The sequence below is a fragment of the Emiliania huxleyi genome (genome assembly GCF_000372725.1).
Source record: "Emiliania huxleyi CCMP1516 unplaced genomic scaffold EMIHUscaffold_111, whole genome shotgun sequence".
Taxonomy (NCBI): domain Eukaryota; phylum Haptophyta; order Isochrysidales; family Noelaerhabdaceae; genus Emiliania; species Emiliania huxleyi.
In genome coordinates, this window is record NW_005201732.1 from 142,743 (window position 1) to 168,197 (window position 25,455).

At 66.2% G+C, this 25,455-nt stretch overlaps 4 protein-coding genes across 4 annotated transcripts in view; 2 read left to right on the forward strand and 2 right to left on the reverse strand.

The window, feature by feature from the left end:
- Nucleotides 1-922, forward strand: part of EMIHUDRAFT_223680 (hypothetical protein) — a gene marked incomplete at both ends in the record, with an annotated part of 5,576 nt that extends 4,654 nt beyond the window's left edge. Inside the window, one exon of the mRNA XM_005791570.1 lies at nt 715-922. Coding sequence (XP_005791627.1) covers nt 715-922 — 208 coding nt within the window. The remainder of the gene's footprint in view (nt 1-714) is intronic.
- A 441-nt stretch (nt 923-1,363) lies between these two features.
- On the reverse strand, nt 1,364-2,712 carry EMIHUDRAFT_108958 (hypothetical protein; the record flags this gene model as incomplete). Its single annotated transcript, XM_005791571.1, has 3 exons — nt 1,364-1,838; nt 2,212-2,285; nt 2,356-2,712. The coding sequence occupies 3 exons, from the start codon at nt 2,710-2,712 to the stop codon at nt 1,364-1,366; spliced, it is 906 nt and encodes a 301-aa protein (XP_005791628.1).
- Nucleotides 2,713-12,466: 9,754 nt separating this feature from the next.
- Nucleotides 12,467-14,003, forward strand: EMIHUDRAFT_454466 (hypothetical protein; the record flags this gene model as incomplete). Its single annotated transcript, XM_005791572.1, has 4 exons — nt 12,467-13,269; nt 13,340-13,459; nt 13,571-13,764; nt 13,952-14,003. The coding sequence occupies exons 1-4, from the start codon at nt 12,475-12,477 to the stop codon at nt 14,001-14,003; spliced, it is 1,161 nt and encodes a 386-aa protein (XP_005791629.1). The 5' UTR covers nt 12,467-12,474.
- A 471-nt stretch (nt 14,004-14,474) lies between these two features.
- On the reverse strand, nt 14,475-16,704 carry EMIHUDRAFT_223685 (hypothetical protein; the record flags this gene model as incomplete). The annotated part of the gene is made up of 5 exons (XM_005791573.1): nt 14,475-14,657; nt 14,850-14,936; nt 15,225-15,384; nt 15,909-16,288; nt 16,645-16,704. 5 exons carry the CDS (start codon nt 16,702-16,704, stop codon nt 14,475-14,477), a joined length of 870 nt encoding a protein of 289 aa, XP_005791630.1.
- Between the last annotated feature and the right edge of the window lie 8,751 nt (nt 16,705-25,455).

Below are 25,455 nucleotides of genomic sequence, written 5' to 3' on the forward strand. Positions count from 1 at the left end.
CGGCGGCGGCGGCGGCGGCGGCGGCGGCGCGGGCATGGGCGGGAGGCCGCCTCCCCCCCCTCCCCCGAATGGCGTGCCGCTGCAGCCGGCGCCAACCTCGTACGCGCCTCCGCCGACGGCGGTGAAGGCGGCGGCGAGCACGGATCTGGGCGGCTGGGGAGATGACGATCTCGGCAACGCCTTCTCCAGTCCCGCGCCGGCGAGCAAGCCGCCGCCGAAGCCCGCTTGCGGCGGCGTGGCGGCGGGCGGCGCGGCGGGCGGCGCCAAGCCGGCGGGAGGCAGCGGCGACTTTGTCGCGTCGAAGCCGAAGCCGGCAGCCGCGGACCCGTTTGCGTCGCTCAGCCTCGGGGGGCCCAAGGCGGCGGCGGCGGCGACGTCGAGCGGCGGGATCGGAGCCCTGAAGGCGCCCGCTCCGGCGCCGATGGGCGGCGGGATGGGCGGGATGGGCGGCAGCATGGGAGGGATGGGCGGGATGGGCGGGAGTGGCGGCGTGGGGAGGAGCGGAGCGGGCGGGATGGGAGGGATGGGAGGGATGGGAGGGATGGGCGGGCAAATGGGAGGAGCGAGGCCGATGGGCGCGACGAGCGGGCCAATGGGCGGCGGGCCCATGGGCGGCCCCATGAGCGGGTCGATGGGGCAGATGGGGTGCGGCTGCGGGCGATCGGTTGCCGCGCGTTGTGAACAGCGTCTCTTCACACGTACAGCTGTGAACAGGTGCGGCCCGATGGGCGGCGGCCCGATGGGGGCAGCCGCGCCGAGCGGCGGCAACATGATGAACTTCGGGTCTGCCGCCGCCAAGCCGCCAAACGCCTTCGATTCGCTCGACCCGCTGGCTATGATGGCCGCTGGCAAACCAAAGAAGGCTGGCGGTGCGATAGCGGCGAAGAAGTCGAATGACGACTGGGGCGACAACCCGTGGTAGCTGCGAGGGACTTGTGAGTTGGTCTATGCCCCAGATCGAGATCTCTCTCTTGCAAGTGTTGCGAATGCGGCGTTGCACGGCTGTATCTCATTGGCGTGTGGGTGGGGGCCCGTGAGCCGTATGTGCACTGCGGGTGTCTCGCTCACGAACACCTTCTGAGCCACACCACGCCGCATGAACACGCCAAACAAAATTGTGCCCTATTTTATGTAGCCTATGTGCGTCTCGTGTCTCTCGTCTACAGACACCGAAGTTTGCAAAAGAAATCGTGATGCAGTGCCGGGTCGGGTGCGCGTGCGGCGGAGAGTGTGGGAGAGCGAGAGGCCGCCCGAAGTGCTCAGCGTGCTCAGTGGAGAGCGTCGGCTCCACGACCGAGACACAGACCACGACCCACGTGGCGGCGGCGGCGTGCGCGTGTTTTGCGCGTGCTGAGATTCATCCTCACAGCTCATCGCGACTCCGGGCCGCAGCATGGTCGTACGTCGCGGTGGCGGAGGCGTCCGTCTCACTATCCCACGCGCCCCGCCCCGCGAGCAGGTTCTCGACCGTGACGCGGAGGTGCTCCTCCATCGTCGTCGCGCTGTACAGGGCGGGCGACTCGGGCGTGACGAACTCCTCCATCGGCGCGATGCGTGTGTGCGCCGCCAGCGCGCAGAAGCGGATGATCGAGTAGCGCTCGCCGCCTCCCGCGCCGTCGAGCGGCACGCGGTGCGGCGTCGCGCGCAACACGCCATTCGTCATCCTCTCGAGAACGTCGCCTGCGGACGTGTCGCGGACGCGTCGCGGACGTGTGAGTGCGCGCTGCCGCCGCTCCGCTCGAGCGCAGCGCTCGCCGAGGATGACCACAAGCGCGTCGGGCCGCACCGGCGCCACCGCCCACCGTCCAGACACGTCGCGCAGCTCGAGCCCTTCTGCGCTCTGGTGCATGAGTGTCAGCGCCTCGTAGTCGGTGTGGGCCTACTCACTCACTAGCTATTGAATCAATCATCACTCACTAGTTAATCTCACCTCGGAGTCGGTTGTGGGCCCCGATCCCGACGTGCGGGCCGCCGCCGCCGACACCGTCGCCGCCGCCGCTGGCACCATCGCCGCCGCCGCCGACACCATCGCCGCCGCCGCTGGCACCATCGCCGCCGCCGCCGACACCATCGCCGCCGCCGCTGGCACCATCGCCGCCGCCGCCGACACCATCGCCGCCGCCGCTGGCACCATCGCCGCCGCCGCCGACACCATCGCCGCCGCCGACGCCGCTGATGTTGCGGGCGGCCGCCTCGGATGCGGGCGGGTACCGCATCAGCCGCACCGTGCCGAGCTCGCCGTCGGCAAGGTGGCGCGTGAAGGCGTCCGGCGGAAGGCCGAGCACCTGCGAGAAGGTTCCGAGAAGGCTCGGGGAAGGCTCCGCACGCGCGCCTCCTGTCGAGTGGCGCCGAGACCTCGCCAATCGCCTCGAGCAGCGCCGCCGCGAGCGTCTGCTGCCGGTCGTACAGGTCGCCCACCACATCCTCGAACCGCGGTGAGAGCAGCTCGGGGCCTGGGTACTTTCCGCTGCCGCCGCCCTCGTCGCCGCCGCCGCTGCCTCCAGCCGAGGCCGGCGAGCCGGCGCACTGGGCCGCGACAAAGGCGTTTGGCTCGCGTGAGTAGTCCCACGCCCGGAGGGATGGCAGCTTGCCAAGCTCGTGTACGTTGCCCAGCACGCCGGCGTCGGGGCCGGTGTAACCGCCGTGCGGCCGTGAGTGGCGTCGCTTGACGGCCGGTGGGAGCGCGTGTGCCCGCCTGCTAAAGTTGTACATGCTCGCGATGTACGACTCGTTGAAGAGCTCGCCGACTCCAGCGCAGGCCGCGGGTCACGATCGCATCTCGGAGGTCATCGAGCGCCGCGGTGCGAGGCGCGAGATCGTCCCTCAGTAGCGAGCCGCAATCGACGGTCGGCCAGGTGGAGGAGCTGGCGTCGACCGTGGAGGCGAGAAGGGTCAATGGAAGCATGGTGGCTGGGGGTGCGGCCAGCTGGGCGCGGCGGGCGGCGGTCAGCGACTGGGGGCGCGTTTTTTTTCCGGGGTACATGTCGGTCCGAATGGATTTCGACCCTCGAACAACGGGATGTTGGGCCCAGGCGTGTACGTCAGCCAGGACATCAACAAGGCGCGCCCATATGGCGATGGCACCATCCTCACGGTGAGTGTCAACACCGGCGTCGTCAAGATGATCACCAGGCCGCAAGATCGAGACGGCACGTGGCAGTTGGCGGTATGTACCATATAGCGCGTGGGTGAAGCCGGGTGTTCAGCCGAGCGGCGAGGAGCACTGTGTGCGCGACTCGCGGCGAATCAAGGTGCTCAAGGTAGGTGATAAAAAGCGGCTGATGGACGCCCTCCTGCCCCCCCGGCAATCGATCAGACGTGGACGGATTGGGCACAAAAACGCGGAGGACAAATGATACGGCTCATCAGCACACGCACATGCACATGCACATGCACAAGTGTCAAGTTCATGATCTTTGTTGGTGACCTTTTGCTCGGGTCAAAACGTATCGAGGCCATGGATTTCTGCATACTTTTATTTACATGTACATGTAGATCCGCTTTCGTGATCTTTGTTGGTGACCTTATGCAGTCAGCCAGTCAGTCATGCAGTCAGTCTTACCGTCACCTCGTAGCACCGAGGACGGGCCCACACGCACACAGGTGACCTTTGCTCGGGTGTCAAAACGTATCGAGGCTTTAATACGTTGCGTTCACGACTGTCCGTGCGTGTGATCTGGGCCCGGAGATGTGCTTTGTGTGAACGAAAAACTTGATGTCAAAAAGGATACGCCGGCGGCGCGACCGCATTCCCCGCATCCGGTCCGATGCACGAACTGATGACTAAATTGAGACTCTCTGTGTCTTATCTCGACTTGCACTCTCAACTCGCTGAGGGCAGTCGACACAACTCCCGGTGCGCCATGGCCTCCGTTGCAGTGGCGGTGCGGGCTGCAGGGGGCGGCCCTCAACGTGTGGCCAGAGTGATCGCAGCTCCCTCTAGGGAGGAGACTGGAGAGGAGTGCGCTGAGGGCTGTAGATCCTGTGGCCTTGGGCCCTGCGGCGGCCTCTCTCTCGAGGTCTCGAGATTACAAAGCGGCCAAGGCCAATTTGACAATGTTCGACTTTTAGCCCCCCGCTACCCGGTTGCACTCGTGCGACGTAGCGTAGGGGCACAACTACGTTTACGAAAACATAAGTAGTCCCGCGAGGTGTGAATTGGCCGCCCCAGTAGCCCCCTATTCCAATTGCTTGATTTTGCGGCGCGTCCCCGAGCGTCCAAACTTGTTTGGGCGCGAACCGTATCTCGCAACGAATCTCGCCGGCCTCACCGGCCCTCTTTGCTTTGACCGACGCTACCGTCCGCTCGACTGGCCGATGAAGAGCGACCCGTACGACGCGCACTTGTCGTCCTCCCTCCTCGCCACATGACGGCCGCCCTCCGACACCGACAGTCGCGCTCCGCACGCCTTCGAGGTCAGCTGCGGCCGAGCGACGATCGGCTCGCTCCGATCGCTGGGCGCGGTCACTCTCCGGCCCATCACCCGCCTGCCGATCACCTGTCCGCCTCGCCGCGCGCGGGCCGCTCGCCTGCTCGCCACCGCCGCCGCGCGTCCCCGCGCCGCCACGCTTCCCTGTGCACCTGACCGCGCTCGAGCTGCGCACAGACGGCGCGCTCTGGCAGACAGAGCAGCGGCCGCCCAGGCGGTCGCTGCTCCGCCCCGTCCGAATCCGTCCGCCCGCGCGTGCCGCTGCCGCCGCCGCCGCCGCCGCCACCGCCGCCGCGTTTCCCCGCGCCGCCACGCGTCCTCGCACCTGACCGCGCTCGAGCTGCGCAGGCAGACGGCGCGCTCTGGCAGACAGAGCAGCGGCCGCCCAGGCAGTCGCTGCTCCGCCCCGTCCGAATCCGTCCGCCCGCGCGTGCTGCTGCCGCCGCCGCCACCGCTCCACCCGGTGCCCGTGTGCCGTGAGAGTTGCTTTGTGCATGTGTATGGGTGTGGACACTTATATGTCACACTTGAGCCTCTACCTATGATAGTAGACCGGTACTCGGGTTTGGATGGTAGCGGGGGGCCCCGCCGGAGGCTGGTTACTGATCTTTTCCCAAAGTTCAGGCCATCTTCCGGAAGAGTGCCGATGAGGAAGGAGGGAGGGAAAGGGTCTGGGGAAAGGGCGTAACAAGGGCGCCGTAAAGGAGGGGCCCAAGGGCGAGAGAGGGAAAAGAAAACAAACCTAGTGATAAGGCAGCCCAAGCTTGAGATGGGCGGTCTTCATCTCTTCATTTGCCGGGGCCCATTCCTCTTGACGCGCCCGCGCGCCCCCGGCACTGCGCGCCCCCGGCACTGCATCGCGCTACATGGGCTCGCGGCAGAAGCGACGCTTCGAGGTCGAGCCCCCCTGTTCACGCGCGCGCGAGACGTGCAGACAGGGTGTTGTGTGTGTGAGCGTCGGGCCTTACTTATTGGATCCCGGCGCTCGGGGTCGTCTGGCAACGGCGGACCGGGAGCTCGAGACGCAGCTCTCGGGGCCAGCCAACCCAGGAGTCGATTTTAGGACCAATCACAACTACATTAGCATGAACAACGGGGACTCGGCGAGTGCCCACTCGGACGCGATGGACAAACATGTGCGGGGCGGATCATTAACGTCACGAGCCGGCACCGACGATCATGGCACCGACGATCATGGCACCGAGGGTACGGACCGTAAATCGAAATGTGGTACTCGAGTATAAGCGGGCAGCGAGGCCCTGAAAAGTTTGCCGCTGGCTAGGTCCTAGCAACCTACCCTTTAGGAGGGCAGGGAGATGGCCGAGAGCTGGTCTCGGGGCGCTTACCCCCTTACCAGTACCTGATATCGCGCAACAGAGTCACACGCCTCTGCTCACACCCACGGCGGACATCACATGCTGCTCGAGCAGATAGCGGAGTTCCGCTTTCGACGCCCTGCTAGAGCCACCGCCGGGCGCGTGTCCTGCTTTGTTTCTCGTGTGTACCTGTGTTAGTGCCAGTGCACGCCAGTCCCGTGCCTAGTGTGAAAGGAAGAAAGAAAACAGACAAGCAGGTAGGGCTGGGAGGACGTGCGGGCGCGTGAATTTCTGTGTATCTTTTGGCGGCTTCTACAAGGCTTTCCACACCCAATTTTTTCTGTGTCAGTGCCAGTGCGCGCCAGTGCCTATGAAAGGAATACTTGGGGCCGGGGTTGTGTTTTTGTGTGAAAGGAAGAAAGAAAACAGACAGGCCGAGGTAGGACTAGACCGGCACCGAATTTCTTTTTCTGGCGGCGTGCGAGAGAGGGGCAGGCCCCCGGGGGCCATCACCGCGAGGATGTGTGTCCGCAGCAGCATGCCTCCTCAGTTTGAGGCCTCCGAAGGGCGCAAGCGGCGCCCCGCGCGTGGCGAAGACGGCGCTTCGAACGACGGTCACGAGCAGGCGGCCTCGTCCGCCGGCACGAAACAGGACAAGTCGTGCTGCGGCAAGGCAACACACCATTATTATGCTGCAGCCCTTCACACAGCCCTCCACACCGCATTCCCGTGTTGCCGGCACTTAGCGCATCCCCCCTCATTCGCAGGTTCGCATTCGTGTCATCGGCAACCTCGAGATTGACGAGATCGACGCCGACTCCGAGGACGAGCTCCCGCCCCTTGAAGAGGCGGTCTCGGCCGAGAGCATCCAAGACTTTGACGAGGCCATCGACGAGGCGGATGCGCGCGAGGCGGCAGTTACGAAGGCAGCCGCGAAGGAGGCGGTGGAGACGGCGGTGGCGGCGGAGGCACGTGCGGCGGAGGCAAGCGCTGCGGGGGCGGCGCTGGCCGCGGCCGAGAAGCAGAGGGCTGAGGAGGAACGCGCGGCACGCGAGGCCCAGGCGACACAGGTGGCCGAGGCCGAGAAGTGGGCCGCGTTTGAAGCGGCGCAGGCGGCCGAGGAGGGTCGGCGCCGGGCGGTCGATGCGGCGGCGGCGGCGGCGGCTGAGGTGGAGAAGGGGGCCGAGGCGAAGCGTGCCGAGCGCAAGGCGGCGAAGGAGCGGGCACGTGAGGAGCGTGAGGCGGAGGCGGCGGCCGTCGCCCGCATGAACCGCGAAGCTGATCACAAGGCGAGACTCCCCGCGCCCACTTACTGCATGCCCTGCTCCCCCTCCGCCCTCGCCACCCCCCACCACCGTCACCGCCTCCCCCCTCTCCACCTCCGACGCCGCCCCCACCCTCGCCTCCTCCTCCCTCGCCGCCTCCGCCAGCGCCTCCTCCGCCGTCGCCACCCCCACCCGCTCCGCCTCCCCCGTCGCCGCCGCCACCCCTCCCTCCGCCGCCCACACCACAGCCCACACCCCCGCCACCGTCGCCGCCCCCCAACCCCCCCCCTTATTCATCAGCCCCTTCCTCTTTTAGGCGTCCGAGGCGCAGAAGCAGGCGAAGAAGGAGGAGAAGAAGAAGGCGCGGCAGGAGGCGAGCAAGGCCCGGGACGACGAGAAGTACGCGCGGGCGGCAGCCGCGGCGTCGGCGGCGGCAGAAGGGGAGGGAAGGGAGGAGGGCGAGGGGGAGGATGCGGACGAGGCAGCTCGCGAGGCGGAGGCGCTGCTCGAGGCCACGCGCGAGGGCAAGGCGCTCAAGGAGGCACCGTGGGCGGCAGTCGAGAAAGGAGACGCTGGCCGCCTCGAGGCGTGGATCGCCGACGGCGGCAACGCGGACCAGCGGTGGACCTGCGCGGGACGGACCCACAACATCACTCTGCTGATGCTTGCCTCCAAGTACGGCCACCTCGACCTCGTTCGCCTGCTGCTTCGGAGCGGCGCCTCGGCTGCGGCCCGGGCCAGCAGTGGCGTGACGGCGCTGTCGATAGCAGCGAGCAACGGCTCATCCGAGATCGTGAGCCTGCTTCTGGCCGCGACGCCGCCCCCTCTCCGCATGGACATCGAGTCGGCGCTCAAGGACGCCGTGTCCGGTTCTGGCCGCGACCTTTCTGATCCCGTGGTGATCGCCTTTATGAAGGCGGGCATCGTGAGTATCGATTTTGTCTGGCGGATTCTTGGACGGGCGGACGGCAAGGCGGCGATGGCGGTCGATTTGTGGCTCAAGCGCGGCGTCGACGTGAACATGTGGATGACGCCCTATGCCGGGGAGGGCCGCAAGCCCTGGCGCAGCTCATACACGCTGCTCATGCTGGCGTGTATCCGCGGCACACCCGAGGTTGTGAAGCTCTTGCTCGAGCGCGGCGCCGCGGCTAGCCTGCAGGACAGCGAATACTCGAGCCCGCTCGCGCTGGCTGTGACGCACTGCGAGGAGCGGGAGGACGCGGAAGTAGTGCACTTGGTTCTGGCTGCGGACCCCAGCCACGACGACATCTTTGATGCCGGCTGGCAGGCGACACGGGCAGGAGCAAGCCCGTCCGGAGTCGAGGCGCTGATCGAGGGCGGCTTGAACGTGAACGCTGTCTTGACTACATCGCAGTGCGGTCGCGACAGCGACGGGATGAGCTCCACGCTTCTCATCATGGCCGCGAGCCGCAACGCAGCCATCGCGAGCTTCCTGCTGCGGCACGGCGCCTCGGTCGCAGTACGAAACCGCAGTGGTGAGACAGCCTTGATGACGGCCGTCATGTACGACCAACCCGACATCGTTCGCCTCTTCATCCTCGCTGGGGCGGCGAGCGGCGAGGACGGTGCCGCCTCGCTGCGTGAGGCCGAGTGGCGTGGCCTGACCGAGGTAGCAGAGCTATTGTCTCAGGCAGTGCGCGAGAACGACCTCTTGTTCCAGGCCGCGTACACCGGCGACTGCGCGACGGTGCTCAAGCTCCTCGGCGGCAGCGGCATGGCAGTGGACGCGCCCCGCGCCAACGGAATGTCGCTGCTGATGGTCGCGGCCAGCACGGGCCACGCTCGCCTGGTCGCGGTGTTGCTGCGGCGCGGTGCTATCGTCGACCTCCAAGACCACAACGGGTGCACCGCTCTGATGCTGGCCGCCAGCAGCCAAGACTGCGCCGGCATCGTCGGCCAGCTGCTTGCCGCCGGCGCAACCTTTGCGCTGCGCAACGCGGAAGGCATGACGGCGCCGCAGCTGGCGAAGCAGGCAGGCCACACTCGTGTCGTGGGCGTCTTCAAGTCGCACATCGCACGCGCTCTCGCCACACCCGAGGCCGCTCCGGCAAGCGCGGAGGCTGAGGCCACCGCAATCGCCGAGGAGAGCCGTGTGTCGGCAGAGGAGCAGGCGTGGTCCGAGGGCCAGGCGGCGGCCGCTGCTGCATCGACGGCGGCGGCGGAAGCGGCAGGCGAAGCGGCCGCCGCAGCTGAGCGAGCAGCGATGCCAGACGCCATTGCAGTTGCAGCTGAGCGTGGCGAGAAGAAGGCGGTGGTGGCGTGGCTCGACGCCGGCGGGTGCCTCGATGCTCTTGCTGCGGGCGGCTTCACGCTGCTAATGATTTCCGCGCACGCAGGCCGCCAGCAGGTAGTCGACTCGCTGCTGCAGCGCGGCGCGTCGGTCAACCTGACGAGCAAACACGGCGGAGGCGCGCTCGTGTTTGCTGTTATGATGGGCCACGCCAGTATCGCGCGCCGCCTGTTGCGGGCGGGCGCTGATCCAGAGCAGAAGTGGGACGGCGATACCGCCTTGCAGCTGGCCAAGGAGAGGGGCGCCGCCACGTGCGTCACCGTCATTGAGAAGCACCTGGCCGCCGAGCTGGCGGCGAAGGCGGCGGCGGCGGCGGCCGATCTGGCGGCGAAGGAGAAGGAGGCGGCGCGGCATGCGAAGGAGCTGCTGGCGGAGGTCGAGGCGGAGCGCTGCAAGGGCAAGAAGAGCAAGAAGAAGAAGAAGAAGGGCGGCGGGGGCGGCACGGCTGGGCCGCCGCAGGAGGCCGCGACTGCGGAGACCGCTGCCGTCGGGCCCGAGCCGCTTGGGCTTCTCAAAGAGCTCGACACGGAGAGGATTCGGCACAGCGTCGGGGAGGAGCCGACGGCGGCCGAGGCGTCGGAGGAGGGAGCGGAGAAGGGAGCGACGGCGGAGGCGGCCACGGCCGCAGTGGCGGCGGAGGCGTCGCCGAAGGAGGTGGCGGCGCTTGGGGCGACAGAGGCGGAGCCGGCAGTCGAAGAGGAGGAGAGCCGCGGGGCGGCAGAGGAGCTGGCGAGGTCGGAGGTGTCGGCTGCAGCTGAGGTGGCCGAGGCGGCAGCCAAGGCAGAGGAGGAGGAGGCAGCGGCAAAGGCAGAAGAAGAGGCAGAGGCGGAGGCCAAGGCGGAGGCGGCGAAGGCGGCGGCAGAGCAGGCGGCGGCGGCCGAGGCGGCGAGGGTGGCAGCGGCAGAGCAGGCGGCGGCCGCAGAGAAGGCCCGCCTCGAGGATCAGGCTGCTGCCGAGGCGGTTGCTGCATCGGCGGAGAAGGCTGCAGGCGGAGCGGCGAGCGAAGCGGCAGCTGCGGAGCGAGCGGCAATGCTAGAAGCCATGCTCGAAGTCATTATCGACGCTGCTAGTTGCGGCGACAAGAAGAGGGTGATGGCGTGGCTCGACGCCGGCGGGCGCATCGATGCTCGTGCTGCTGGCGGCCTCACGTTGCTAATGGTTGCCGCCATATGCGGCCAGCTGCGGCTTGTCGAGTCGCTGCTGCAGCGCGGGGCATCGGTCAACCTGACGAGGAATAGCGGCGGACCAGGCGCGCTGCTTATGGCTGTCGTGAACGACCACGCCAGCGTCGCACGCTGCTTGCTGCGGGCGGGCGCTGATCCAGAGCTGAAGTGGGGCGCTCGCGACCATAACGCCTTGCAACTGGCCAAGAAGTTGGGGTACGCCACGTGCGTCAGCGTCATTGAGGAGCACTTGGAGGCCGAGCTGGCGGCAAAGGAGGCGGCGGCGGCGGCCGAGCTGGCGGCGAAGGCGGCGGCGGCGGCGGCCGAGCAGGCTGCGAAGGAGGTGGAGGCGGCGCGGCATGCGAAGGAGCTGCTGGCGGAGATCGAGGCGGAGGAGCGCTGCAAGGGCAAGAAGAGCAAGAAGAAGAAGAACAAGGGCGGTGAGACCGGCACGACTGGGCCGCCGCAGGAGCAGGAGGAGGCCACGGTGGCGGCGGAGGCGGCGCCGAAGGAGGTGCCGCTCGAGGGGAGGCGGCGCCCGCGACGGCGCTCATGAGGAGGTGACGGAGAGGCGGAGGCGGCAGTCGAAGAGGCTGCTCCCGTCGCCCCGCCTCTCGAGGCCAAGGCTCGGGCGCCAAGGCGGCGCGCGGGAGGTGGGATGGCGCGGCTGTGCACACACACGGGAACTGAGAACAGCTTACTGTTACTGAGAGGAGAGTGAGAGCGACCAAGACGCGCGCACACACGGACACACACACCTGACACACACGCGGATCATTTACGTCACGACACACGAGCCGGTACCGACGACCATGGCACCGACGCAAATTCTCGTACGGTACGTGTAACTCGCTCACGCTCTTTTACTGCTCTGCAGCACAGATTCCATTTGGAAAAGCGAACGCGAACGAAACGGTCGCGGTGACCAGCGGTGCGACGAGCAGCATTGTCGTCCGCATGCGGTTATTGGGGAAACAAACAGGTTGCGCAATCAATGTAAAACAGCCAGCACCGTGTTTCATCACCTTCTGTGCCTCTTGCTTGAACACGCTTGCATCTGGAACGAAGCCGAGCAGCTTCCTCCGAACTGCTGGAAAGAATTCACTCCTCGGATGCTTCATCAAGATGCGGATGGCGGCGAGGGCGACGCCGATCCAAGCGACGAGAGAGAGCGCACATTTTCGTGATGTCGGCGGCAGCTTTGATGACTCCGAGGAGTTGCGACTTCGCCTCCGCCAGCATATCAGCGTATTGCTCACAGTCCAATGGTCCTGTCACCTGAGTCTCAAGCGCCTCAATCTTCCTGAGCGACGCTTCCAGCTTTGCACGCTTCTGTTGAGGCATGGCGCATGCCCTTGCTGTGTGCTTGCATCTGTTGCGCCCAGGTCTTCAAAGCCTTGAGCTCAGGCATCGATTCCTTGAGCTGTGCAAAGGTTGACCGCACGTGACGCCCGAAGGGCATAGATGATGATGAAGCTAGCCGGCATGCCAGGCCGTTTGGATCTGCGGCGTCAAAATACGCGCTTTGGTCAAAAACGCGGACGCAAACAACCCTTTTCCTGGCTCACAAGCTAAAGATGTTCACGGGCCCCCACAGGGAGCCCCGGGTACTCTTTAGCTGTACTCGTCTAGGCAGGGGTTGGACGCAAACGCGGACGGAGCTCCTCCGGTCCCAGGAGCTGCCGGCCGCCGACGCCGACATTGTTGTGGAGCCGGCGGAGAGAACAGGCTTGTCCAGCTTTGAAGAGCGCCGCGCCGAGGTCCGGAGGACCATTTCTCTGTCTTGCGCACTGACGCCGTGTAGCAACAACAAACAACGCGGAGACCACACGCTGATCGCGGCCACCTTCATGGCGTGTCAAGAGGTCACAGGTCAATGTTCGCGCGGGCGCTTTGCGTTACCGTGAGAGCTGTTGGTAATCGACACACGCAGATTTTTTCTTCGACGGACTTTTCCAGGTCTTCGGTCTTGTAGACGCGACTTTGCCGATGTATCGCGTCGGCCTCTGCCTGGCGCTGCTGCCCGCCACAGCGAGCCTGTCCGTCGCCGTGTCCCAGCAAGGCTGTGCCAGCCGTCCTCGGCTGCGGAGCCACGCGATCACCGCCAGCCTCGCAGACGAACCCGGTGCTTTGCCTCGCGCTCGGCTGGCCCTGCTCGGCACCAGTGCTTTGTGGAGCACCTATCCAACCTTTGCGAAGCTCATCTTCGCCGCCGACGGCGTCGCCCTCACGCCCACCGCAATCACCGCCGTCCGCTTCGCCATCATGGCGATAGCAGGCCAGTTCATCCTCGCCCAGCAGCCGGCGAGTAGCAGCTTAGGAGCAGCGGACAGCAGCAGTGGCGGCGGTGCGAACGGGGGTGCGAACGGCAGTGGCGGCGGTGAGGGCGTCGGCTTTTGGATAGCCGCCACGGAGCTCGGCATGTGGGGCTGCGCGGGCACGCAGCTCAACTCGATGGCTCTGCTGCAGCTGTCGGCCGTGCGCGGAACGCTGCTCCTCGCCAGCGTCAACATCCTCACGCCGCTCCTCCAGGCGTGCATCGGCTCGAGCGACGAGCAGCGCCGGGTCGCCCCGCGCACCTGGGCCGCCTGCGCACTCGCCCTCGCCAGCACCGCGTTCGCAGTACAGAGCGGCGGCGCGGCGGGCGGCGCGGCGGCCTTCTCCTCGGCCGACGCGTCGAAGCTCACGGCCGCCCTGTGCTACGCGCTCCAAAAGGTGCGGCTCAGCACCTTTGCCCAGACCTATCCGGCGGCCAGGCTCGCTGCGGGCCGCCTCCGGACGCAGGCCGCCGCCGCCTGCTCCTCGGAGCCTGGGGCGAACGCGACTTACTGTTGAGCAGCTCGGAGCCCAATAGGCCGCCATCGTGCTGCTCGGCCTGGGCGGCGCGGCGCTTGTGGGCGGCTTGCCAGAGGCGGCGGTGTCGGCCGACCTCTTCGGCAGCCTCGCCGGGTACGGCGCAGCCTCCCTCTCCTCCGTCGCGAGGTGGGCGGCGCAGCTGTCGCCGACGCAGGCCCTCCCGCCCCTCCCGCCCTCCCTACGCCTTCCACGCGTGAGCAGCGCCTCCCCCACCCCCACCCCCAAGCAGGCTCTCCTCCTAACGCTCTCCGCCCTCGTGCCGGGCGCCTTTGCAACGATCCTCCAGGCCGAGGGGCAAAAGGTGGTCCCCGCCGCATCCGCCCAGCCCATCTTCGCCTCGATGCCGCTCTTCGCCGCCGGCTGGGCGTGCCTCCTGCTGCACGAGCCCATCTCGGCGCAGCAGGCGATCGGCGGAGCCGGCACGTGCGCCGCGGCGCTGCTCGCCGCCGCCGCGCCGGGCGGCGGCCGCGCCGGCGACAGCGCAGCGGCGACGGCGGCGGTGCCGGAGGAGGCGGCTGACGGCGCAGCTCGCGGTGTGGTCGTGCCGACCCGAGCCGCCGCGCTAGCCGCCGCGCGGGGCGAGCCGGTGCCAGGCGAGGCCCGTGAGAAGGTCGCCTCTGCGCGGATGCGGCGGCGATAGCTCAGGCGCGGCGCCCTCCTGACAGGCCGCCTTCGCTTGATCTTGATCTTGTCGTTTTGTGATGTCTTTTTACGTACACACGGGGTTTTAGCTTTCGATTGTGTTCGAGCGTCCCAGCCCGCTCAAACAGCAGTACACACGCGGCTCTAAAATCTAAGAAGTGTGTGGAGAGTCACGTGTGGTCGCTCGCGTCGCCGCGGCTCGACTTTCTTTCAACGCCATGGCCCCGGCTCTCGGTCTCGCTCTAATTCTCCCCACCTCCCCACGAGCTTCTCGGATCTCGCCCGCGCGCGCGTGCGCGTGTTATAAAAAGAAATGGCAACGTCGCGAGACTACCCGAGGCCCACAGACCCGACCCCATCGAATGTCAAAACCAAATCGTCTTTCCTGCATCCGTCTCGCGACTCGCTCGCCCCACTGTGCGGCTGGGTGAGGGGAGAAGACGGTGTGTGTGCCTCCGAGGATAAGGCGCGTCGCGAGCTCCGGCGCGCCGTCACGCGGCGCTCACGGCGTCCGCCTCTGACTCGGCAGGCTCCGATGTGTCGGGGATCCAAGCGCCGCGGCACGTCTCGCCCAGCTTGCCGAGCGACGCCTCGAGGCTCTGCCGGTCAGCCTTTTGCAGCGGCCGCTGGTCGACCGCGGCGCGCATCGCTTGCCGCCACGCGTCGAGGGTCTCCTGGGGCGGCTGCACGCCGAGCCTGCGCCGGGGAGAGGGGGAGGGAGTGCAGGGAGGAGTCGGCCTCAAGCAGGGGGGTGGGGACCGCGGATGTGCGGCTGCAGCTCCTCCAATCTCGGTGCCATCTCGACGGCATCTCGGCGGCATCTCGGCGGCATCTCGGCGGCTCGCGCGCCTGGCGTGCGCCCAGACCAGCGTGACGAGCTGCCGCGAGGAGAAGCGCGGCAGGCAAGTGTGCGGCAGCGCGCGCGTGGCAAGAGCGGCGAGGAGCTCTTTGGCCTGCGAGGGGGAGGTTCCGGGAAGGTTCGGGGATAGGCCCGAGCCAAACCTCGACCGAGGTGCGCAGTCCCGTCTTGCCTGCTGCGGCTCGCACGAGCCCTCGCCAGCGGTGCCCATCACCTAACGCGCCGATCGCGAGTCATCGCCTCGCAGGGGCCGCCCTCCCTCCCTTCCCTCCCCGCTCTCTCTCTGCCTCCCTCGTCGATGTCTCTCTCTCTGAGTGTGAGTGTGTGAGCGTGCGCGTGCGCGTGTGCGTGTGCGTGCGCGTGTGCGTGCGGGCCAAGTCACCGCCGTGGCGTAGGCCAAGTCGGACACCTCGACCGGCTTGCACTCGTCGAGCAGCCCCGACTCCAGCCGCGCAGCAACCACGGGCAGCAGCTCCGCGCTCGGCTGGCGCAGCTTCGCAAAGCCCCAGAGCAGGTTGGCGCAGTTCTGAGGCGAGAGCTCCCTCGACACGGCGCACGCCTAGATGAGTTCACCAGCCCAGCCATCCGCCACCAAGCGCTGGTTCGAAGCGAGTTTGAGCTCGCCACGCCGCCGCGCCTGCCGGTCGAGGTCCTCGAGGAAGTGTCTAGGAAGTGTCTAGGAAGTGTCTAGGAAGTGTCTAGGAAGTGTCTAGGAAGTGTCTAGGAAGTGTCTAGGAAGTGTCTAGGAAGTGAGTCCCGCGCCTGCCGGTCGATGTCCTCGAGCAGCCGGACCGGCTTGCACCTGCGCAGAGGCAAGAGGCAGGGCCAGGCTGGCACGCCCAAGTGTCGGGGCGGCGCTGCGGGCGGCGCTGCGGGCGGCGCGCACTCGAGCGTTGCAAATGCCCAGCTCATCACAGAGAGATGGTGGGGCTCAAAGGTTTGCCTGCCGGGGCGCGGGGTGCGGCAGGGCAAGGGTCGGGGTGCGGGCGAGAGAAGGCGCGAGCGGTGCATGTGCCGAGGCGCGCTGGCGGAGGGGTGTGCCGAGGCGCGCGCGCAGCACAGTCACCTCTCCAGGTGGTAGACCACCCTCAACAGCAGAGGCTTGAGGAGGAGCGGAGGCCAGTGCCGCAGCGTGGCGCACGACCAGAGCACGTCGGCGGTCTGCCGCGCGTTGAACTCGGCGGCCCGGCCGACCACCGAGTCGAGCAGCGCCTCGAACCGCGGGTCGCGCAGCAGCACGTCCCGCTCCGCCCGCCGCTTCTTCTCGAGCGTCGCGAGCCGGTGCATGGCGGTCGCCACGTTGACCGCGTTCATCAGCTTGGCCGACTCGGTGGTGAGCGCGAGGACGGCGTCCCTGCCGGAAGCTTCGACCAGCCGCTGGTTGATGGCGCCGCAGCGCGACGCCGCCACGGCGTCCACGAGTGCGCCGATCGGGCCGCCAACAGGCTCGGGCTGCACCGCCGACGGCTCGCCGGCCCCGGCGCAGCGGGGCGCCGCCGCCACGCGCGGGAGCGCGAGGGCCGCCGGCGCGCGGGGCGACGGCAGAAGCAGGCCGAGCCAGAGCGAGACCATCGGAGCGGAGCAGCGACTGCGAATGTAGCGTTAGAGACGACTCTCTTTCTCCCAACTGTGAACAGTCGTTATCTGTATATGCGCAGCTATTCATAGCCGCGCCTGTTGTTTGTGTGTGTATCCGCGCTCTTGGCGCGATTACGAGACTGACTAGTGTGTCGCACTAGTTGTACTTTTCGTAATAGTATTCCGCATTCATTGCGAGGGCGGACCACTCCTAGCGTGCAGACCGCGGGAGCTGGTGCCGCGGCCAGTGTAGACCTGGCCTGCGCTGTGACGCGCGCGCTCATCTTCAACGTGGAGCCAGCTGAGGGGTAACTACGTAGCATGTCTAGCAACAACCGTGACAAAGACATGCCGTCCGTCATCCAATGGGATGGGACATCTGGCCTTCCTTTCAAGGAGTGGAGAAGGGCAATTCTCGACACTGGTGCGGAGCGGACCGACGAATCCGGCTCCAGCGTCGCGGATGTCTTCGCTGGTGCGGACATGGGAGGAACCGCCGTCGGCGCTCCACCTCTGCCTGCTGGCGCTGCACAGCACGCACAGAAGATGCAGGCCCTGCACCGCACCCGCCGCAAGCAGGCCTACGCCCTCCTGGTCAAGAACATATCTTGCAAGGACATCAAGTTCCACCTTCGCGAGAATTTCTTCCAGCAGGGGGAGCAGGCGTGGCAGTACCTTTGCTCAATTGGGGACATGGAGCCGCAGCGCTCTGATGTCCGTGCGCACGATGCGGCGTGGGCAAAGATCAGCATCTGCGCCGACATTGGCATCAGTGGGTTCACTGTCACCAAGCTCCACAGCCACATTCGCCGCGTCAACGCCGAGCGCCCGCCTACTCACCGCCACGACGAGAGCGAGATCGCTGTTCGGCTCCTCGAGTGTATCAACGAGAACTCAAAGCTTTTCGGAGCCGAGAGCCTCTCCGAGATCAATAGCACCGGGCCTCACAACGGGTACTTCTGGATTGCTGGCACCGCTGCAGGCGTCGGTGGAGTCCCTCCTGCAGTCCCTGCCCGACGTGACCTCGCCAGACTCGTCGCGCACTATTCCACCCACTGGAAGAACGCGTTTGAGAACGGCCACCTCGGCCCGGAGCAGCTGCCGACCGCCAGTGGGAGGCGGGCCTCCTCTCAGAGCGTCGGGCTGTCAACCGAGGCGAAGGCTGCTGCCATGCAAGTCGAGGCCATGCAAATGGAGCACATCCGTGCCATTGTCCCGCGTGGCGCCGTCACCACCACCGCCTTCGGTTTCTTCGGCGGCGCTAACGTCGACCAGTACGATTGCCCAGTCGTCCGTGACAGTGGCGCAAGCGACGATATCATCTACCTCGAGGATGGAAACGCTGTCGAGTCCGTCGAGATCGTCTGCCACAACTGCCGGGGCATCGGACACCCCGGACGCATGTGCCCTTCCGCCAAAAAGAACCGGTCGTTCGATTACGCGATCGCCCTTCTCGAGACGAGCAAGGCGCGGGCCGACGCCAACTCGAGGCGGGCCGGGGAACCGTCCGGCGGCCGGCGCAGCTTTCAGCGCGGACAAAGGCCACCGTTCCGCACCGGACGGCAGCCAGTCGGCCGCTCCTCCGCGCCTCGCGGCCCGCCTACCGCCGACGCCCACGCCACCGGAGAGCTCGACGGAGAGCTCGCCGCAGAGCGCGCCGTCGCCGCTGCCGCCACCGCAGAAGCCGCCGCTGCCGCCGCCGAGGCAGCCGCCGCTGCCGCCACTGCCGCTGGCCGCGAGGAGGTTGCCGGAGCCGCTGTCGGAGCTGACGTCGTCAATGACAACGCCGACATCGTCCCCGACCTCAACAACTTTGCCGTCAACGACTTCTTCGACGACGAGCTCGGCTACGCCGCCGTCGTAGGCACCGAGCCCTGCGAAGTCGTCGCCACCGCCATCGCTGCCGTCCCCAGCACTGGGTTCCTCGCCACCACTACCAGCTCTGGCCGCTGGTTTTTTGCCGTCGTGACTGCCGCTATCTGCGCTACTTGCTGTTGGCTCGCCAACTGCGTCCGGCTCGACAAGATCGCCGACGCTGCTGTCAAGGCCTCCGACGCCGTCACCTCCGTCGTCTTCTCGCAGAGCGCAGCACTCGTCATTGGCTTCGCCCTCATCGTTCTCGGTGGCCGGCCTGCTCTCCCCGCTCTTGTTACGTCGGGAGGCGCTGCCGCCGCCGCCACCATCGACAATGACGGCCAGGTCATCCAGCTCTACGACATCCAGCCCGGCGGCGTGTACCGCGAGCTGCGACAGGGAGTTGACTATTCCTTTCCTGTCGACGTCTGCGAACCTGGCGGCATTCGTGGGAGGCTTGGACAGACAGTCGAGTACGTCCACTCCGCCATCAAGGCCGACAGTGACGTACGGATGCCCGATATCACTGTCGACAGTGGCGCGAGCCTCACCCTCGTCCCCGAGCATCTCTCGTACCTGATCACCGAGAATGGCAGCGTCAAGAGCACCGGCGTCAAGGTGGCTAGCGACGCTGTCTTGAAGATCACCAAGAGTGGATCCGCCGTGCTTCCGTCCGCCATCGGCTTCACCATCGACAGCGATGGGAAGCGCGCCCCCGTCGTCGGCGACATCCCCGTCTCGCGGGCCGCCGCCGTCCAAGGTCTCGCGCCCGACCTCATCCTTCTGTCTGTTCGTTGCGCGAAGAATGACGACGGCATTCGCGCTTACTTCAACGACGACAACTCTTACGGAGTCGACGAATGCGTCCGTCTTCCCAGCGGTGTTTTCTTTTCTTTCGGCGGCTTCGAACGATGCTACAAGATTGCGACCATCGATTGCGCCACCGGTGTCGACGTTACCGGTGTCGACGTTGCTGCGTCAGTCACCACTGACTACAACCTCTTGTGTCACGCACGCCTTTGCCACGCCGGCCACGCTCGCCTCGCCGCAAGCAACGTCACTTGGCAAGGCAAACAAGTCAACGGCAACTATGTCCCGCACGAGTGCCGTGGCTGCAGACTGTGTGCGCCGAAACGTCCCGCCTCCAGTGCCGTGCGACGCACGCTCGCTGCGCCTCCACCAGCCGCCAGCGCACGAGAGCCGCTCTCCTTCTTCGGCCAGCTCGTCGCAAGCGACTGCTCCTACCCGTTTCCGCGCTCGTTCCCGCACGGATTCACCGGCGTCATCAACTTCTGTGACAAGTACACCGGCGACAAGTTCGTCTACTACCTCGTTCACAAGCCGAACTCTGCCGAGGTCGCCGATTCGTTTCGCGAGTTCCACCACAACAACGAGCATCGGCTTCGAAATGGAAAGGTCTATGCCTTCCTTGACGACAACGGGCTCGAGTACCATGGCGATGCCATCGACGGACCAGATGGAATCGTGCGGCAACTCATCGTCAAGCGCCAGTTTGGCATTGCTAACGAAGACAACACCAACCCCATCGCCGAGCGATGCCACGGTGTCTTCCAGCACGCTGTGTGCGCGTGCCTTGCTTATGCCGACGATGCGCCCCAGTGCCTGTGGCCGTGGGCTATGCGACAGAGCGAGCTCATCTTCCGACACCTCGCTACCACGTCGCATTCCCCCCCGATCTCGCCACGTGACTTTGCAAATCCAAATCTCGAGCCAGCCGAGCTTGGATGGGCGCGAGTTCTATTTTGCAACGTCACTGTTTTCATCCCGCTGCGAGACAAGGATAACAAGATCAGCCACACCCAGGCCGATGCTTGCCACCTTGGATACGACGAGAACCGCCGCTGCCACTTCGCCTATGTTCCGTCGCTCCGTCGCGTCGGCAGCTACCGCGTCACGTCGTGGTGCGGAGAAAACAAGTTCACGATCGCGAAGACCATCTCCTGTGACACGCCAATCACATACATGCAGAGTGACTTCCCCTTCGGCCGCGCCACCGGTGCCTTCCTGCCCAAGCACTTTGTTGCGCGTCGCCCGCCCGCCCGCCCAGTTGGCCTGCCAGACCAGGGGGGAGCCGCTAACGCAGATGGTCCGACAGCCAGCGACGGCACCGTAGCCCTTGTACGGCGTTATGCCGCCGTCGGCTGCGCCGCATTTGCCAGTGGGCAACAGACTATTGCCCGCCTCGCAACTGACCGGCTTGCAGAGATAGCCTACTCAGCCTTCATCGACGACGACAACACCGAGGTCGCATGCGTCTGGAACGACACAGGCTGCAAGCCGCCGCCAATCGAGATAGCGCTTGCAATCCAGTCCGTCGCTTCACAGACTATGCCCGACATCAAAACAGTCGAACAGGCTCGCCAGTCTATTTACTGGCCTCTCATCAAACGTGCTATGGAGGATGAGATTCACGGAAAGTACGTCGTCAACCGAGCGTGGGACGTTGTCCGACAGGAGCCGTGGATGCACGTCATTGGAGTCAAGTGGGTCTTTACCTTTGTCTTCAATGACGACGGCAGCATCGCCAAGGTCAAGGCTCGTCTCGTTGGGAAAGGCTTTGGACAACGTGAAGGCAAGGAGTACCACGAGTGTTTTGCGCGCACTCTGAGCGCAACAGCCTTCCGCCTATGGTGTGCCATAGTCGCCGACGAAGACCTCGAGACTGACACGGCCGACGGCGTCAAGGCGTTTACTCAGGCTGACGTCGATGCCGAGATCTACACCCAGATGCCACCCGGGTTCGTCAAGAAGGGCTTTGTGCTCATGCTTCTCAAAGCGCTCGAGGGCATCAAACAGGGCTCCTACCTTTGGTTCAAACTCAACCAGGACGCCCTCGTCAAGCTTGGCTGCGTCGCCTCGCTCACCGAGCCAAACTTCTACAGCCACCCAGCCTTTCGCCTAAAAATCATCGTTGTTTTTGCAGACGACGTCGCAAACGGCTTTGCCGCTTCTGCCACCGACCAGTACGTCCGGTTCAAAGAGGAATATGGAACGTACATCAAGATTGCGACGCTCGATATCGTCCCCATCTCCGTCTTCACCGGAATCGAGGTACTCCGCGACCGAGCCAACCGCACGCTCACTATTCGGCAGACCCGGTACATCGAGCGGATTGCCGCCCTCTACGGCAACGAGATTGGCGCTGGTGCTCAGTCCACCCCAGCCGGCTCGACCGACGTCCAGCGCGCCCTCTTCGATAAGCTCGAGCCTGCTGCCGAGTGCGACCGCATCCCCGTCACCGAGTTCCTGAAGCCGCTAGGAACCATCGGGTGGCCTGCCGAGATGACGCGCCCCGACATCAAGTACTTCTTCTCGAAGCTCGGCTCTTTCTCTCAGGCTTGCGGCGCCGTCCATCGTGACGCCATCATGACCGTCATCAACTATCTCAACGCCACAAAGCACCTCGGCATCACCTACGGCGGAAAGCTCAAGATCCCCTACGGACTCGACACTTTCCTGCCAGGCTTCATCGAGTCTCGTGGCCTCCACGCCTACCATGACGCCTCCTTCGGCAAGGCGCCACACTACGGCGGATGCGTCGTGATGTTCAACAACGGCGCCATCGACTGGAGCGCCAACAAGTCCAAGATCGAGGCTCTCAGCGTCGCCGAAGAGGAGACCGCCACCGCCTCCGTCGCCGCCAAGAAAGTCGTCTCCTGCCGGCTCATGCTCGAGGACGCTGGCCGAGCTGTCGCAGGACCCACGCCCCAGCTCGGTGACTGCAAAGCCGTCTTTGACATCATCGTCAAGCCCGGCTCTACTGCTCGCACGCGCTACTACGAACGTGCCACCATGTTTGTCAAGCGCCTCTTCATGCTCCGCCACGTCGCGCCGTACCTCGTCGGCACTGCTTATATGATCGCCGACGTCTTCACCAAGACGCAGACGACGCGAGCTATGTTCTTCACCTGTCGCGACTACATGCTCAACGCCAGCAACGGCCCCGGCTTTGCTGTGACGCTCCAGGGGCAGGCTGCCCGGCTGTGGAGCAAGCTCGTCGCGACCGTCGGCAAGGCGTGAGTCATCACCCCTTCGCCGAGGACGCGCGAGTCGTCCGAGATAGTTGCCGATGCAACTAGGGGGGAGCGTTAGAGACGACTCTCTTTCTCCCAACTGTGAACAGTCGTTATCTGTATATGCGCAGCTATTCATAGCCGCGCCTGTTGTTTGTGTGTGTATCCGCGCTCTTGGCGCGATTACGAGACTGACTAGTGTGTCGCACTAGTTGTACTTTTCGTAATAGTATTCCGCATTCATTGCGAGGGCGGACCACTCCTAGCGTGCAGACCGCGGGAGCTGGTGCCGCGGCCAGTGTAGACCTGGCCTGCGCTGTGACGCGCGCGCTCATCTTCAACGTGTAGCGAGAGACCTCGGGCAATCGATGTTCCGAGAAATCGCGCGGCGGCTTTTCTTTTCTGGCGCCTCCGAGAGCCGAACGGAAGGAAGCCGGGGAAGACGACTCCGAGGAGGACGAGAGGAGGACGAAACACCAGTGGTAATCCCGTCGTCAGTAAACTCGATGTTCCGAGAAATCACACGTGGCACTCCGAAGAGCCGAACGGAAGCGCGTGCGAGTCGCGTGTGTGAAGGGCGCTTCACCACTTGAATGGCGTTCGCCTCGGCCGGCCTGCCGCCGCCGGCGCTCAACGCTGCCGCTGCCGAGGGCGCGGCGCGCGCGGCCGCGACGGCGCGCAAGCAAGAGGCCGGTGATGGCCAGAGACTCGGCGTGAAGCGCCGCCTCGACGGCGAGCTCGCGCGTCAACGACGACGACGCCAAAGAAGGCGACACCATTATGGTGGACGCCGCACAGATGGCCGCTGCGGCGGCCGCCGGCACCGACCGCGGCACGAAGCGCCTGCTGCACGTCGCGCTCGCGGCGCGCGACGGCAAGCACATCCCGGACATCCAGAACACGACGGTGCTCGTCTCCGAGATTCGACAGCTTCTGAGGAAGACGCCAGGCTGCGAGGCGCAGCCGGTGAGCGCGATCAGCGTGCCCATCATCGGCACGTCGCGGGCCGTCTGCGTCGCCTTCAGCGGCGAGAGCGAGGCACGAGCCTTCCTCGAGCACCACGCCGGCGGTGGCGCCATACAGCTCCCAGCTCCGGATGACATCACCATCCACTTCGTCGCTCTCGACGCCTCCGAGTGGGGCAGGCAGGCGGAGGCGCGCGAGCTCCAGGCGGCGACGGAGTCCGACGGCCTCATCGCCATCCGCACCCGCGGCGCCATCAACACGGCCGCCCAGATCGAGCACTTTACCCCTCTGCTCCAGAAGCACTTCGGCAACGTCGTCTCCGTCCAAGAGGGATATCACACCTTCCTGGGCGCCAAGTCGGACGAGAAGGACGGCTCTATCCTCTTCAAGGTGAAGAACGAGAACCTCGCCTGCATGCTGCAACCTCCCGGTCCTGCCCAACGTCTACGCGAGCGGCGATGTCGGCGGACCTCTCCGCCTTGATGTCGGGTGCGTCAAGGTCCTCGGCAACAAACTCTGCCCCTCCTGCCGCGCATTTGGGTTGACCAACGCCGACATCATCCACGACGCGCAGTGCGCCGCGCAGGAACTCAAGGCCAGGCGCGCCGTAGCGACGAACGTCGCGAAGAAGAAGACCTTCCAGAGCGTCATCGTCGACAACAAGGTCGAGGTCGCGCGCGCGGCGGGCAAGGTCAAGGCGATGGCGGCGCGCGACGGGATTGGCTTTTGCCCAAACTTCAACCAGACCGCCCTCCCGTGCAAGAACAGCGCTCGCTGCCGCTACGCGCCGTGCGTCAACTTTGAGGCGCTCCTCCACACCGCCTTCAAGGACACCGTCTACGAGCGCATGCCGAGCGCGGTCAGGCTGGGCACGAGCCGCGGGCGGCGCGCAGACCGGCGCGGCGGACGCGGCCGCGGCGGCGGCGGCGGCGAGGTCAAGAGCAGGTCAAGAGCAACAAGAAGGACTGGGCGAGCGTCGCTCGCGGAGCCGCCCGCTCGAGTCCAACGAGCCCTCGCTCTACGAGGGGAGCGACGAGGAGTTCTAGGAACGGCCGCCGAGCCCTCGCAGGAAGGGCGGCGAGGAGAAAAAACAATCAAAAAGAAGAAAACCCGAATTGTGGCTCAAAGGTGCATCGAGCGACGCATCAAAAGGCACTCTCCTTTGTGGCCACAATGCTCTGCCCGTCGCCGCCACCACTCCGCACGATGGAGAACAGCCCTTTGTTCAGTCCCTCGTCGGCCGACGACGACGCCGCCATGCAGGCCGCTCTCCTCGCCTCTCTTGCGGAGCAGCCGAGCGATGAGCCTGCGCCTGCCGCGGCGCTTGAGGGGCAGGCCTCGCTGCTCGCCGCGGCGACGCCGCCGCCCGCCGTCTCCACACCTTCAACGCTCGAGGCCTTCATCGCCGAGGTAGCGCCCGCCGCGGCCGCCGCCGCCGGGCTGCGGGCGCTCGCCCTCGCGCCGCGCCACCTGACGCTCGTCAAGGTGCGGGGCGACGGCCATTGTTTCTTCCGGGCGCTGGCGGCAGGGCTTGTGCTCGGCGCGGCGTGGGCGCACGGCGGCCTCGCCGCCCTCGAGGCGCACCTCGACTCGCTGCCCGCCGAGTCGGCGCCCGCCATCGCCGCCCTCCGCGCGCTGCTGGGCCGCAGCTCTGCCGAGGCCGCGCAAGCTCTTGACGCGCTCAACGACGGGCGCTCCGACGCCGCCGTCGCGGCGTTGCGCGGCTGCGCGACGGCGCACATGCTCCGCTCCGCCGCCCGCTTCGCCCACGTCGCCGCCGCCGACGGCTCCCCCTCCCTCGAGGCTTACTGCGCGCGGATGGCCCAGATGGAGCCCGGGCAAGGCGGCGGCAAGCCTGCGCCGCTGTGGTGGTCTCCGGCGTACGGAGGGCAGCCGGAGATGGTGGCGCTGTCCGAGGCGCTCGGCCTGCGCGTCGAGGTCATCGACATGTCCGCGGCCGAGCTCCAGACCCACGAGGTGAGCTGCGCGGAGCTGCCGGCGACTGCGCCGCGCATCACGCTGCTGCGCCGTGGGCTCCACTTCCACCTGCTGCTGCCGGCGGCGGCGGAGGGCGAGCTCGTCGGCTGACGGCGCAGCCACTCCGGTCCACATATTGAGCCGGCTCTGAGCCGATGTGAGCGGCTCCCACCGCGACTGTGCCTCGGGCCAGTTCCATCCAGC